At 41.0% G+C, this 12949-nt stretch overlaps 1 protein-coding gene across 1 annotated transcript; it reads right to left on the reverse strand.

Moving 5' to 3' along the window:
* Positions 1 to 759: 759 nt before the first annotated feature.
* On the reverse strand, positions 760 to 12726 carry LOC115156379 (uncharacterized). The gene is made up of 12 exons (XM_029703850.1): positions 12142 to 12726; positions 11009 to 11167; positions 10611 to 10778; positions 7173 to 7224; positions 6770 to 6959; positions 6618 to 6654; positions 6096 to 6340; positions 4354 to 5908; positions 2931 to 3111; positions 1444 to 2576; positions 1239 to 1317; positions 760 to 959 (listed from the first exon to the last, which is right to left on the reverse strand). The coding sequence occupies exons 1-12, from the start codon at positions 12163 to 12165 to the stop codon at positions 805 to 807; spliced, it is 3978 nt and encodes a 1325-aa protein (XP_029559710.1). The 5' UTR covers positions 12166 to 12726; the 3' UTR covers positions 760 to 804.
* Between the last annotated feature and the right edge of the window lie 223 nt (positions 12727 to 12949).

Raw genomic sequence — 12949 nt, forward strand, 5'->3', positions numbered from 1 at the left:
GGCTACCCAAAACATTTGACCCAAGTTAAACAATTTAAAGGCAATGCTACCAAATACTAATTGAGTGTATGTAAACTTCTGACTCACTGGGAACGTGTTGAAAGAAATAAAAGCTGATATAAATCATTTTCTTGTCACCACGTCCACAGAAGTTGGCGCCTCTCCCCGGTTGGGCGGTGCTCGGTGGTCGTCGTCGCCGGCCTACTAGCTGCCACCGATCTAGGTTTCTGTGTCTTTTGGTTATGTCTGTTTAGGTCTGCACCTGTTTTGTGTTAGTCAATCAGTGGGGTATTTAATTTGTCTGTTTCGTTTGGGGATTTGTGTGGGATTGTTTGTGTGTCATGCCTTTTGGGCACGTAGGGGTATATTGCATTTTCCTATTTACACTGCGTGTTTTAGGCATTAGGGTTGCCGGGCTGCGTCCTGTCCTTTAGTAATTTTTGGAGCTGTTCTCTACTATTCTCTCTCTCTCTACTATTATTCTGACATTTCACATTCTTAAAATAAAGTGGTGATCCAAACTAACCTAAGACAGGGAATTTTTACTAGGATTAAATGTCAGTAATTGTGAAAAACTGAGTTTAACTGTATTTGGCTAAGGTGTATGTAAACATCAGACTTCAACTGTACCTAGAAGTGTACACTATTCTTATGTTTTTTTTAATGTATCTTAAATGTAAAAGTAATATAGTCAACTATACAACTTCTACACGTTATATCATCCAATATTATATAATGAAAAACACTCAACATGAGGAATTAATGCAATTATGTTTATTTAAAATATTTATTTTGAAATATAGATTAGGTGGTCTTCCTTTTATAGCAGGAAGTAAAGGGGCTGGACAAGGCTTTGCCTATAGCTGAAAACATCCTGGAAATGAGCGAACGCTTCCTTGGTTTCTTCTTGGTGGAGCATACACTCTCTGTTTGGCAGGAGTCTTGATCATTGACAATTGCTGGGGGGAAAAAATGTAAACATAACATTTTCTTTAACTGACCCTAGTTAGTCTGAAGAATTAGTATTGCATTATTATTATTTAAATTGTAATATTCTACATAATTTACAAATGTAGTGCGGCAGGTAGCAGTCATGTGATATCCATAGATAAGGGCCTAATGAACGTATTTCAATTGACTGATTTCCTTATATGAACTGTAACTCAGTAAAATCTTTTAAATTGTTGTATGTTGCGTTTATATTTTTGTTCAGTACACATTTGAGTGTATTGACTTACCTGTTTCACTGACGGCAGGGGTCTGGTTCTGGGAAGGTGTTGGAGTGCAGTGGTTCTTCTTGTTGACCTTCTTTGTACACTGGGTAACAAACAGTCATTTGTACAGTAGGAGAAATTCCACACAAAAGGTATCAGTGTTTACCATCATACTGTACGTATTTAATAAAAATAATCTTTATAATTTGTATTTTGATGACATATGTACCTTTAGGTTGAGTCCACAGAGAGCGCTGAATCTTCCTCTCTTCTTTTCCTTTTTACCAGTTGTTGGAAGACTAGAATTACCTACCTCGTCATTGCCAAGTGCATTGTGTGATGGCAACTGGGTCATGGAGGGAGGTGAAGAGTTAGCCTCATTGCATTTAGTTAGTAGTTCCCTAGTTAATGATTTGACCAGGGCATCGTCAAATGCATAATCCGTTGACTTCATTGCAACCTGGAGCATCTTCTCTGACCCGAATTCTTGAAGAAGCCCCTTGTAGACAGCCTTGAAAATCTTTTTGATTTTCAGATTCTGGGGGTAGGCTTGAGTTGGTTCAAGGCCTGAGGTGCCACAGAACTCAGACTGAATCCTCTTTGTGAGAACTCTTGATGTTTCACCAATGTCAGAGGATTCCAGTAATGTGATAGGGGTAGGGATCATTGACAGCAATCTAACAATCAGTAAAAGTACCAAAGAGGTGTAGTCATTGCTAGTGGAGTCAAATGATGTATATGTATCAGAGTCCATGGCTGATGGAGTTGATGGATGCACAGAGACACTAGACATCTCCAGATCTTTGTTGTCCATCTTGGATTCCACCTCTCCTAAAACTTGAATATCCACAGTTCCACCGTTGTGTGTGCTGCTGCCAGACAGAGAGGGTCCAGGCAATGATTTGGCACTAGACTGACGGCTAGTGGTCATAAGAGCCGGTCTGTCAGAGTCAAGTGTTCCAGCATCAGTTGGGGACAACCCATTGATTATGTTCATCAACTCTGATAATTCTTCTGATGAATTGGAGGCCACAGAACAGGTATCCATGACCTGATTGACCATTATATTGGTGAAAAGGCTCTTTGTGTCAGAGTAAACCTGTGAGGAACTAATGGAGATGGCAGAACAGCTCGGGATAAGCCGACTTGTGTCCTGCAGAGAACCATCAGAGATGATAGTTTGGCAGAAATCTGATCCTTGTGATGGTGGAGGAAGCCAGGGGACAATCTGCTGTAGCAGACGTTTTATTGACTCCTTAGCAAAGGAGTACACAAGGTCAGATGGAAACTCCCTGGATTCTTCAGAAGCATTCAATCCTGTCTTCAGCTTCAAAAGAATAGAGTCAGACACGCTCTTGCCAGCTGGCACAAAAAGAGCCTGGGGGGTGTTGTGACTTTTTATGAGCTCATAAACTTTGTCAGTGAGCTCATGTGAGAAGTTCTGAAGACCATCCCTGGGGCTGAGTCTCGCAAGTCTTCTTGTCAAAGAAGTGACATCATCTGCAGTGGCTATGTGTTCTGTATCTTCTCTTGGAATGACCTCCATAACAGTGTCAACTATGGCAGAGATGGTTTGCCTTGTGTAATTTGTTGACCCTTGTGAATGAGTTGAGGAGTCACTCATATCAATGACCGAACTCCTAATGATAGGACAATAGCTTTCAACAGGCCACTCATTGGGGACTGGAGTGCCTGGAAGAGAATTTGTAAAATCACTCTGGGACCCTCTGGTCATGGCAGAGGTGATGGACAGGGAGGACTTTGAGGAGGATGGCCGATGTATCTCGTGTCCATCAGTTCTCACCATGTCAACATCCTCCAACATGGAGCCCACAATGGAACGAGTCAAGAGGCCTTTCTCTGAGGTGCTCATCCTCTCTGACATAGACACTCTCCTCTGGATTGTCATCAGAGTCTGACTAATTAAGGCTTTGGAATAATTTACCATGCTGGCCTGGCTGCCTTCATGTTCACTGTAAGTCATTTGTGTAGAAGTAGCTGTTCTGCATATGGATTCGACATGTTTGGGGGCCTCAACCACATTGTCTAGGAGGACCGGTTGTTGCTGTGCAAAAAAATCCTTGACCTTGGTGAACACATTGTTGAACAGGTTAACAGTGCCTTGCCAAATTATCTTTCCTTTCACATTGGCCCCATTGTGAACACTGACAGGAAGGGTTGAAGCTGACAGGGATCTCTCTAACTGGCCAGACACTGAAGCATCAGACATTTTAGTCATCTGGGTGAAGCTATTAAGGTCTTTAGTGATATTTATGACGATGTTGGATGCTGCAGAATTGGTGTGCAGAGAAGAGGTGAATAAAGATGGAGTTCCACTCTTCTGAAGGATTTTGACATCTCTATCGTCACCATCATTACTGGACTCTGCACAAATGTCTGCACTTCTACCATCAAGGCTGGCATTTACAATGCCAATCAACCCTGATTGAAGGATCCCACCAGCCATATGTGAGGCTTTAGTTTGAAACTCCTCAGTACATAGTTTGTCAAAGGCTGTGGATTTAAGACTTCTAGAGGATGCTTCCTCTTCATCATTGTTGATCTCACCATGCAAATTGTCCTGTGTATTGACAGCATAGTCATCAACAGATAAATATGATTTGGAGGCGGCAAGGACGTCAATCTGAGAAACAACGGCATCCAAAAACTTGGACAGGTCTTCTGTATCTCCTTTTAGGCTAGAGAGGCATTCCTCCATTGATTCCTCAGAATGATACACAGTGAGGATCTGACTAATGACCTCCTTGGTACAGGTTTGAAAGTCCGCTTGGATTTCAAGAGAATCACTATTACAAGTCACCTGAGAATCTAAACTTTCACTGGAAGCCTGTTTGAGAGTCTCATCATGTATTGGTGTAACACCATCGATGACCTTTACAGAGTCTTGGCAGGGAGTGAGAAACCGCCTCAGCATTTGTCGAAATCTATGATATATAATACGAGCAGCAGAAAGGGTGCTCCCTTTTGAAATTCTGAGAATTTCAGGTTCATGTGTCTGCATGGACTGAACAATAGTATCCACATCTGTTACAAAAGTGTCCAGTAATGTAGATGCTTCAGAGTCTCCCAGTAAGCTGGTTGTAAAGGGGCTGACAGATCTCAGAGCTTCACTCACTACCTTTCTAGCCTTTGTCTGGAAAGACACACTGGAGAGTTTCTTCATATTTATAACTGGAAGACTCTGGGTAGATTCACTGTTGGTGGTGCTGTCCTGCAGACCAAGTGGAAAAGTGAGATCGGAGAGACATTGTTCACTGTCTAACAACTCAGATGGTGAAGCAGAACAAGAACTGGTGAAGTCATTCAAGTCAGACATGATGCCATCCACAAATAGAGTGGCCTCCAGAGACTCTAAAGAATCACACTCTCCAACAGAAGATGACAACTTCTCCATCACCTCAGTCTTATACAAGACTAGAACCTGGCTGGCAATCGCTTTTGTGGTGTCAAGGAGGACTTGGTCTTGCAAATACTTTTTGAGAGCCAAGAGAGGTTTTGGGGTCTCACTTTGTCCTTTTTGTTCATTCATGGATGAGGGGGTTATTAAAAGTGGTTTACAAGAAATGGAGTCCGATGTGTCAGCCTCACCATTACTGGAATGACCGACGTCCAGGTACAAAGTTGGAACCATTGTGAAAGAATCTTTTGTGCTCTCCACAAATGTACTTGAGAGAGACCCTTTTTCTGGACAGGTAAAAAGCCTCTTCAGCGTATTTTTCGTGTTGTAGTAACAACCAACAGTGTAAGACCAGATCTTACTCTGATGGTTTTCAAGAAGGATCTGCTCACTCTGTGCAGGAGAGCAGGATGCCCTGATAGCCTGGGTAAGATTGTCCATGTCTGAAACAAAGGTACTTACCAACTCAGAGGCCTCATGGTCGATCATAAGGTCTCCGATCTCACCTATCCTAGGAATTGGACTAGATGATGTAGTGCCAGAACAACATGATGTACAACCCCTGAATCTTTTAACGATCTCCCGGATCGATTCGGTGGCCTTGGTCTGAAACTCCTCAGTGAGTAGTCTGTCCATACTTTGTGTTGACAGATGAAGACTAGATTTGGCACCTTTGATATTGAGGTTGCTCTCTCCTTGTTTTAGCATCTCCTCAGAACTTTTACAAGATTCAAGCATCTTCATATGGTCAGCAACAACACAAAGCAGTTCCCTCTTGTCGGGTTCATTTTCCTCCTTATTGCTGAAGTTCAAAACAGTGCCACTGAGGGCTGTCATGACCTGTCCTGTTAAATGTGTCATATCCACCTCAACACCATCCTCTCTGAAAACAACACTCTGCTCAACACTCTGCCCATTAATGAACATCTGAAGTATGTTGGAAACGCCAGACACCATCTCCTCAACCACCTTGGTGCTGGAGACACCACCACTGGCAAAAATGACAGGGGACATTCGCCCAGAGATTGGAGTTTGAATGGCCACAGAGATTATGGAATTGACCTTCTTTGACACTTCTCCAACAATAACCCGGGATAGACTTTGAGTGTCTACCTGGCCCTCTCTTTGGATACAGAGGACATTGTTCAGCGACTCTTTGAAGGAATCCTGGACACTAGTGAGGAGACTGTCCTCAGTGATCCCAAAAAAGTCACTGAGTGGCTCAGATGATATAGACTCACCATCTCCCTGAGTCTTTGGCAACACTGTCTGAGACCTTTGAGAATACAAAGCAAACAATACAGCATTCCATATTCGATAGTAGACACTCTAGTCACATTAATGCATAATTCAGTAATCAGTCATTAAGAGTAAACTGTTATACAGATAACAAAACATATTTTCACAATATGGGTTATGAATAGTTAGGTGAAACCGGTTTCTTTAGGAATGACTGAACATACCCATTACGAGAGGAGCTTGATTTGGCCGCGCAAGACCTTGAGGATTTTCTGCTGCCACTCTTGCGAACCTTCAGGTTTGTGCTAGAATATGTCTCTAATTCTGTCAGAGACTTGCCGGATACTGGAGACACATGGCTGTATATCCGTACAAAACGGAAAATTGCAGGTATGATGACCTCCAGGATGGCCTCAGATACAAACCGCACAATCTCCAGGCACATCTCTGCAAGCAGTGCCCTCATCACCTGTAGGACCGAAAACAGTGTAAGTAGATTACTCATAGCCGGGCTCTGAAACCAAGCTCCTCGAAGAGATACCAACAATCTCACATATGTTCATGAGAATCATGAAAGTGGCATATATTGGAAAGCATGAAAAGCAGTAGGCTTCTAAAAAGCTCTTTGAATGTAACTGTTTGTGATAATGTGGATGATACTGTAGACAGATAAATGGCTTGTATCTAATTTTCTTGAAACATCTATTAATATATCTATGAATAATTTTCAAGGTTAAGGGACTTACAGGGTCCATCCTGCCAATGCTTAACTGCCTCCATTGCCTATAGGAGATAATTAGATGTTTTTAGCACCAAAAAGCACACCAACACACATACAATTTATAAAATCCTCCAGATGACATTGTATTCAAATACTACAATAGAAGTTTGGACATACTCCTCAGTAAGTTTTTCCAGAAACCGGATGATAATCGGGTTGAAAGCATCCGGATTGATTGGCGGGAGGTCAAGAGCCCTGGTCTGACAGGCCCTGGAGACACACTCACTTAGGATCTTTTCATTAGATTGTCCCTGGTGAAATGTCCGCTGAATTGCCATCCTAGAGAATTCCACAGATGTAGAGGGACCTGTGTCCAAAGCAGCATTCACCAAGGTAAAGAAGTCAGAAAACATATAACCTTCTGAGGTTAGCCAACTTTGTGTACTTTGTGAAGTTAAGTACCCAAGAAAGGATAACATGTGCACTCTGCTATTAGTCCTCTGCTCAATAGATGCCCATACTAAATCACATTTACATGCAAAAGGATTACATTCAGTGAAATTAGAGTTTCATTTATGACCTGCATCTGTATCAGTGATCTGCTCCACTTTGTTTCTCTTGGTCCTCTTGGTCTAAAAAGACAATACAGTCAATGATATACACGTAGATACTGTATGAAGCCATTCCAATACAGCCCTTTGAGTAGAGCAAGGGTAAGATTGATTGTAGGGCTGTCCCCGACAAAAAAAAACTTTGTCGACCGAGAGTCATCCTGTTCTAATGTTAAAATGTATTTTTCCATATCAGACACACCCTATGTGTTTGAATACAATCACTTACATAGGCACTGAGCTTGTCTGATGCTTTAAGCACACTGTTTGATTAAATAATTAAGACACACAAATGACTCAAGAAAGAGCCCGATGGTGACACTGTATTAAAATAAATGACAGCGAGTGCCTGTGTGACAGGCGCACGTTGTCTCGCTCTCCTCCCTACTGCAGTGAAAAGGCACCGCATAACAGCAAGTGTTTATTCTGCTGTCCATGCTGAAGATGCAAGATCATTTCAGCCATTTCGTTTCTTCCTCGTTTCTGAATGAAAAGTTCTGTTACCGAAATCCCTAACTTGTTTACAAAAAGCATTACCTATTTCCTCAGCCTTGCTCTCTTTATGTGAAACATGTAAGCATTGCATGCATGTGACAATTAGGGCCTGACCTATAGCCTATCATAATCAAATCAATAAATTGGTTATAACAAACTCCGAACACAGTAATTTCGACAGCAAAATGGATGCGGAGGATGTGAAAAATAAACGCCAAACGGGTGAATGTTTACTGGTTGCTTAGGAGGGAAAGGGAAATTCAGATCTGTGGAAGACATTTGACTTAGTTGTGGAAACTACTGGTGGTCAAGAACAAGGAGGGTATAGGAGCAAGCGCTGACAGAGTATTATGTGTGCCAAACATTTGCTGTTAGATTACAATATTGTTTTTTCTGACCATTTGGAACAGTGTAAACAACACTAAATAAATTCTAAGCAATACCAGTCTGTTCTAACGACCAAAAAATTGTAAAGCCTTTATTACAGCATAGCAAAGATTAAAAACAGCCAAATCTGTGAAATTGCTTAATTCAACATTTTGCCGGTGCATGAGGCTTGGTGCTCACAGAATCAGTAGGCTATTAAACAAATACTCAAACAGGCAACAGAAGCTATATCTGTCTTATATCTGTATATATATATATCAAAAGTTTGGACACACCTACTCATTCAAGGCTTTTTCTTTATTTTTACTATTTTCTACATTGTAGAATAGTAGTGAAGACATCAAAACTATGAAATAACACATATGGAATCATGTAGGTACTAAAAAAGTGTTAAACAAATCAAAATATATTTTATATTTTATATTTGAGGTTCTTCAAAGCCTTGACAGCAGCTTTGTACACTCTTGGAATTCTCTCAACCAGCTTCACCTGGAATGCTTTTCCAATAGTCTTGAAGGACTTCCCACATATGCTGAGAACTTGTTGGCTGCTTTTCCTTCACTCTGCGGTCCAATTCATCCCAAAACATCTCAATTGGGTTGAGGTTGGGTGATTGTGGATGTCAGGTCATCTGATGCAGCACTCCATCACTCGCCTTCTTGGTCAAATAGCCCTTACACAGCCTAGAGGTGTGTTGGGTAATTGTCCTGTTGAAAAATAAATTATAGTCCCACTAAGCGCAAACCAGATACGATGGCGTATCACTGCAGGATACTATGGTAGCCATGCTGGTTAAGTGTGCCTTGAATTCTAAACAAATCACAGACAGTGTCAGCAGCAAAGCATCCCCACACCATCACACCTCCTCGATGCTTCATGGTGGGAACCACATATGCGGAGATCATTTGTTCACCTACTCTCACAAAGACATTCTTGGAACCAAAAATCTCAGATTTGGACTCATCAGACCAAAGGACAGATTTCCACGGGTCTAATGTCCATTGCTCGTGTTTCTTGGCCCATGCAAGTCTCTTCTTTTTATTGGTGTCCTTTAGTAGTGCTTTCTTCGCAGCAATTTGACCATGAAGGCCTGATTCACGCAGTCTCCTCTGAACAGTTGATGTTGAGATGTGTCTGTTACTTGAACTCTGTGAAGCATTTATTTAGGCTGCAATGTGAGGTGCAGTTAACTCTAATGAACGTATCCTCTGCAGCCGAGGTAACTCTGGGTCTTCCTTTCCTGTGGCGGTCCTCATGAGAGCCAGTTTCATCATAGCGCTTGATGGTTTTTGCGACTTGATGGTTTTTGCACTTGATGAAACGTTCAAAGTTCTTGACATTTTCCGGATTGACTGACCTTCATGTCTTATAGTAGTGACGGACTGTTGTTTCTCTTTGCTTATTTGAGCTGTTCTTGCCATAATATGGACTTGGCCTTTTACCAAATAGGGCTATCTTCTGTATACCAACCCTACCTTGTCACAACACAACTGGTTGGCTCAAACGCATTAAGAAGGAAAGAACTTCCTTTACTTAACTTTTAACAAGGCACACCTGTTAATTAATGAAATGCATCCCAGGTGACTACCACATGAGGCTGGTTGAGAGAATGCCAAGAGTGTGCAAAGCTGTCATCAAGGCAAAGAGTGACTACTTTGAAGAATCTCAAATATAAAGTAGATTTTGATTTGTTTAACACTTTTTTGGTACCTACATGATTCCATATGTGTTATTTCATAGTTTTGATGTCTTCACTACTATTCTACAATGTAGAAAATAGTAAAAATAAAGAAAAACCCTTTTGACTGGTAATATATATATGGATGATTTACAAAGCCAGGCACATTTAACAATTAGGCTATTGATTATAGACCTAATTAAGTTGTGTTTTCTTCTCTCCTCAATCTTCTTAGACAATTAGGCTAAGGCAAGGGCTGTTTCCCCGTCTCTGCTGCTGCTGCTGCCTCTGCAGCATTGTTCTCAATCCCAATATGCTGGTTAACTTTGCTATTATGCACATAGCAACATAGGGAAGGGCCCCAATTCTACGGCGCACTGAAGATTATGTTTCAGAACCACGGACAGCGACCGTATCCAACGCGGGAGAAAGCACATTTGTTATAAAATAATATTGGATTGATTAGTGTTGCACCATTATTTTTACATAATATAACCATATACAATTTCAGTATCACGTCTTAGCGTGATGGACTGTGCCATCACTGTGGCCTCGGTAATGGATTAGTCAACTGTGACAGGCGCGAATCAGACAGGTGTCCATGTGCACCATGAAGAAAAAAAAACTTTTGCGACTGCTCGACTTAAGAAATCCCAGTCAACCAATAGCTTATCGACCAAACAATCGACCAGTCGACCAAATGGGGTCAGCCCTAGATTTACTATTAGGAGATAAAAGGGTATTGTATGGGCAATTTACCTTCCTCAGAACAACATGCTGTAGGGTCAAGTTATAGACATGAAAGATATCTCAAATATCCACATCTCTGCTCAATCTATTCCCTTACCTTGACTTTATTTCTCTTCACGGCATCCTGCTCCATCTGAGGCAGGGGATCCTTCTTCACCTCTTCCTCATCTTCATCATTCTGATTATCAACAAAATCTCTCTCAGCTGCATCAGTATCAGTGCTCTGTTCAACTGTGGACCTGTTGGCACCGGTCCTCCTCTTTGTCTAAAAAGACAATACAGTCAGTGACATACTGTATGTTGCCGTTGCTATACAGGCCTTTGAGAAGAGCTAGGGTAAACGATTGGTGATTGAATATTATTATGGAAGTCTGTTGTAAGGACAATTTACCCTCCAACCTCACAACAGCATGTTGTATGGCATATTGGACAGGTTTGGAGTGTGGACAGGTAAGACCCCAGATTTCCCTTTCTCTCCTCAATCTATTGTCTCACCTTAACTTTTCTCCTTGTCACAGCCTTCAGCTCGATCTGAGGCAGGGGATCCTTCACTTCACTATCTTCTGGATAGTTTAAACTCAGGATATCTTTCTTCATTTTCTGGACTTGACCTTCCAAACTTTGATGATCATGTGGATCATCTTCGTTTAAACTCTGATTGGAACAAATTAGACCATTTTTTAAATGCTCATGGATATGGCCAATATACCACAGCTAAGAGCTGTTCTTACGCACGACACAACGCAGAGTTATTATAAACTGGTTACCAACTTAATTAGAAGAGTAAAAAATAAATGTTTTGTCATACCCGTGGTATCCGCTCTGATATACCACAGCTTTCAGCCAATCAGCATTCAGGGCTCGAACCACCCAGTTTATAGTGGCCAATATACTATGGCTAAGCGCTGTTCTTAGGCAAAACTGCTTGGATACAGCCCTTAGCTGTGGTATATTGGCCATATACCACAAACACTGAGGTGCCATATTGCTAATAAAAACTGGTTACCAACATAAATAGAACAGTAACAAGTCTTTTTGCATCATAACCGTGGTATATTGTCGTATATACACATGGCTGAAATGCTGTTTCAGCCAATAAGCATCCAGGACCCAAACTGCCTGGTTTATAATTACACAATAATGCACGAGGGGGCTTGGTGTAATTACACAATTATACCAACAGGTTCCTGAACAGCTTCAATCGCCAAGCCATAAGACTGCTAAATAACTAACAAAATGACTACACAGTACAGGTTTTCGCTATAAATACACATAGATCCTATTGCCTGATATCAAGATTCGTAATTAATGCGTTATGGAGTCACCTATTAGTACAATAATTTAGGTAAAATTATGATAAGTAGCCTACTGCTGTTATCTTTGCAAGGATCATATTTTATTTATAACAAGTCCCATAGGTTATTATAATGCATACTTTTTTTTTTACAATATTTAAAATGATTATATGAGTGGAACATTAACGTTGGCCCACACCGCCACCCAGCTGCCACTACTTGCGGGATGTCCTGTATACCCTGTGGTCCCTGCCGCTGCATTTAAAAAAAAGACGGTGCATCGGTTCCTACACCACTGCATAGGCCTTCTCTGTTAACCATTCATAGGCTTACCTTATTATCCTTATTATCCTCCATGGTTAAAGTCTATGACTGGAGCTTATGTTCTCATCACGTAAAACTTAACCAAGTGATTACCAAAGAGATAAGGCTATCGCATTTTATACGGTAACTCAGCCAACGTCATAATGTGAAAGAACTTTTACGTAATAAAACAACTTCAGGGATGATCTGTCAATCAATGCGACCAGCGACGCCATACTGGAACCCCATACCACTAAAAAGACCCGTCGAAACAATAAATACTGATGTGTTAGCTACGTTTCCGTTTTTTTTTGTAAAATAATGTGATGAGACAACAAATAAATAAGTAAACAACAGCCGACAACAATGATGAGCAATACATAACATTGTAAATAAGAATGTGTTCTTAACTGACTTGCCTAGTTAAATAAGCTTAAATCATAAAAAAAATAAAATAATCAAATGCAGTAATTTGAGAGGAACAGCCACAGCAAACCCATCTGTGATATTAAGGTGCGCTAGTTGGTTATAAAAGGTGGGTCATTGATAAGAGAATTATCTAATAAAGGTAAATGAATCAATAAACCATGATGAATTATTAGTCATACAGAATGGTTAATGAATAATCAATGTAGGGATAGATAAGTTTGATTAGTTCTGGAAAGTCCAGGAACCATGGGATAGGGAAAGAAATGTGTATATGCAATTACGAGGGACACCAGGAGACAGATGGTCCTGGGAGTAAAAGCTTCAAAGCATTTCTAACCTTGAGGGAAAGGAACAGGCGAGCTCGGGAGAGTGATAAAGAGTGTGAGAAGTTTGTGGGGGAAGCAGGTCA

The sequence above is a fragment of the Salmo trutta genome, chromosome 20 (assembly GCF_901001165.1).
Source record: "Salmo trutta chromosome 20, fSalTru1.1, whole genome shotgun sequence".
Taxonomy (NCBI): Eukaryota; Metazoa; Chordata; class Actinopteri; order Salmoniformes; family Salmonidae; genus Salmo; species Salmo trutta.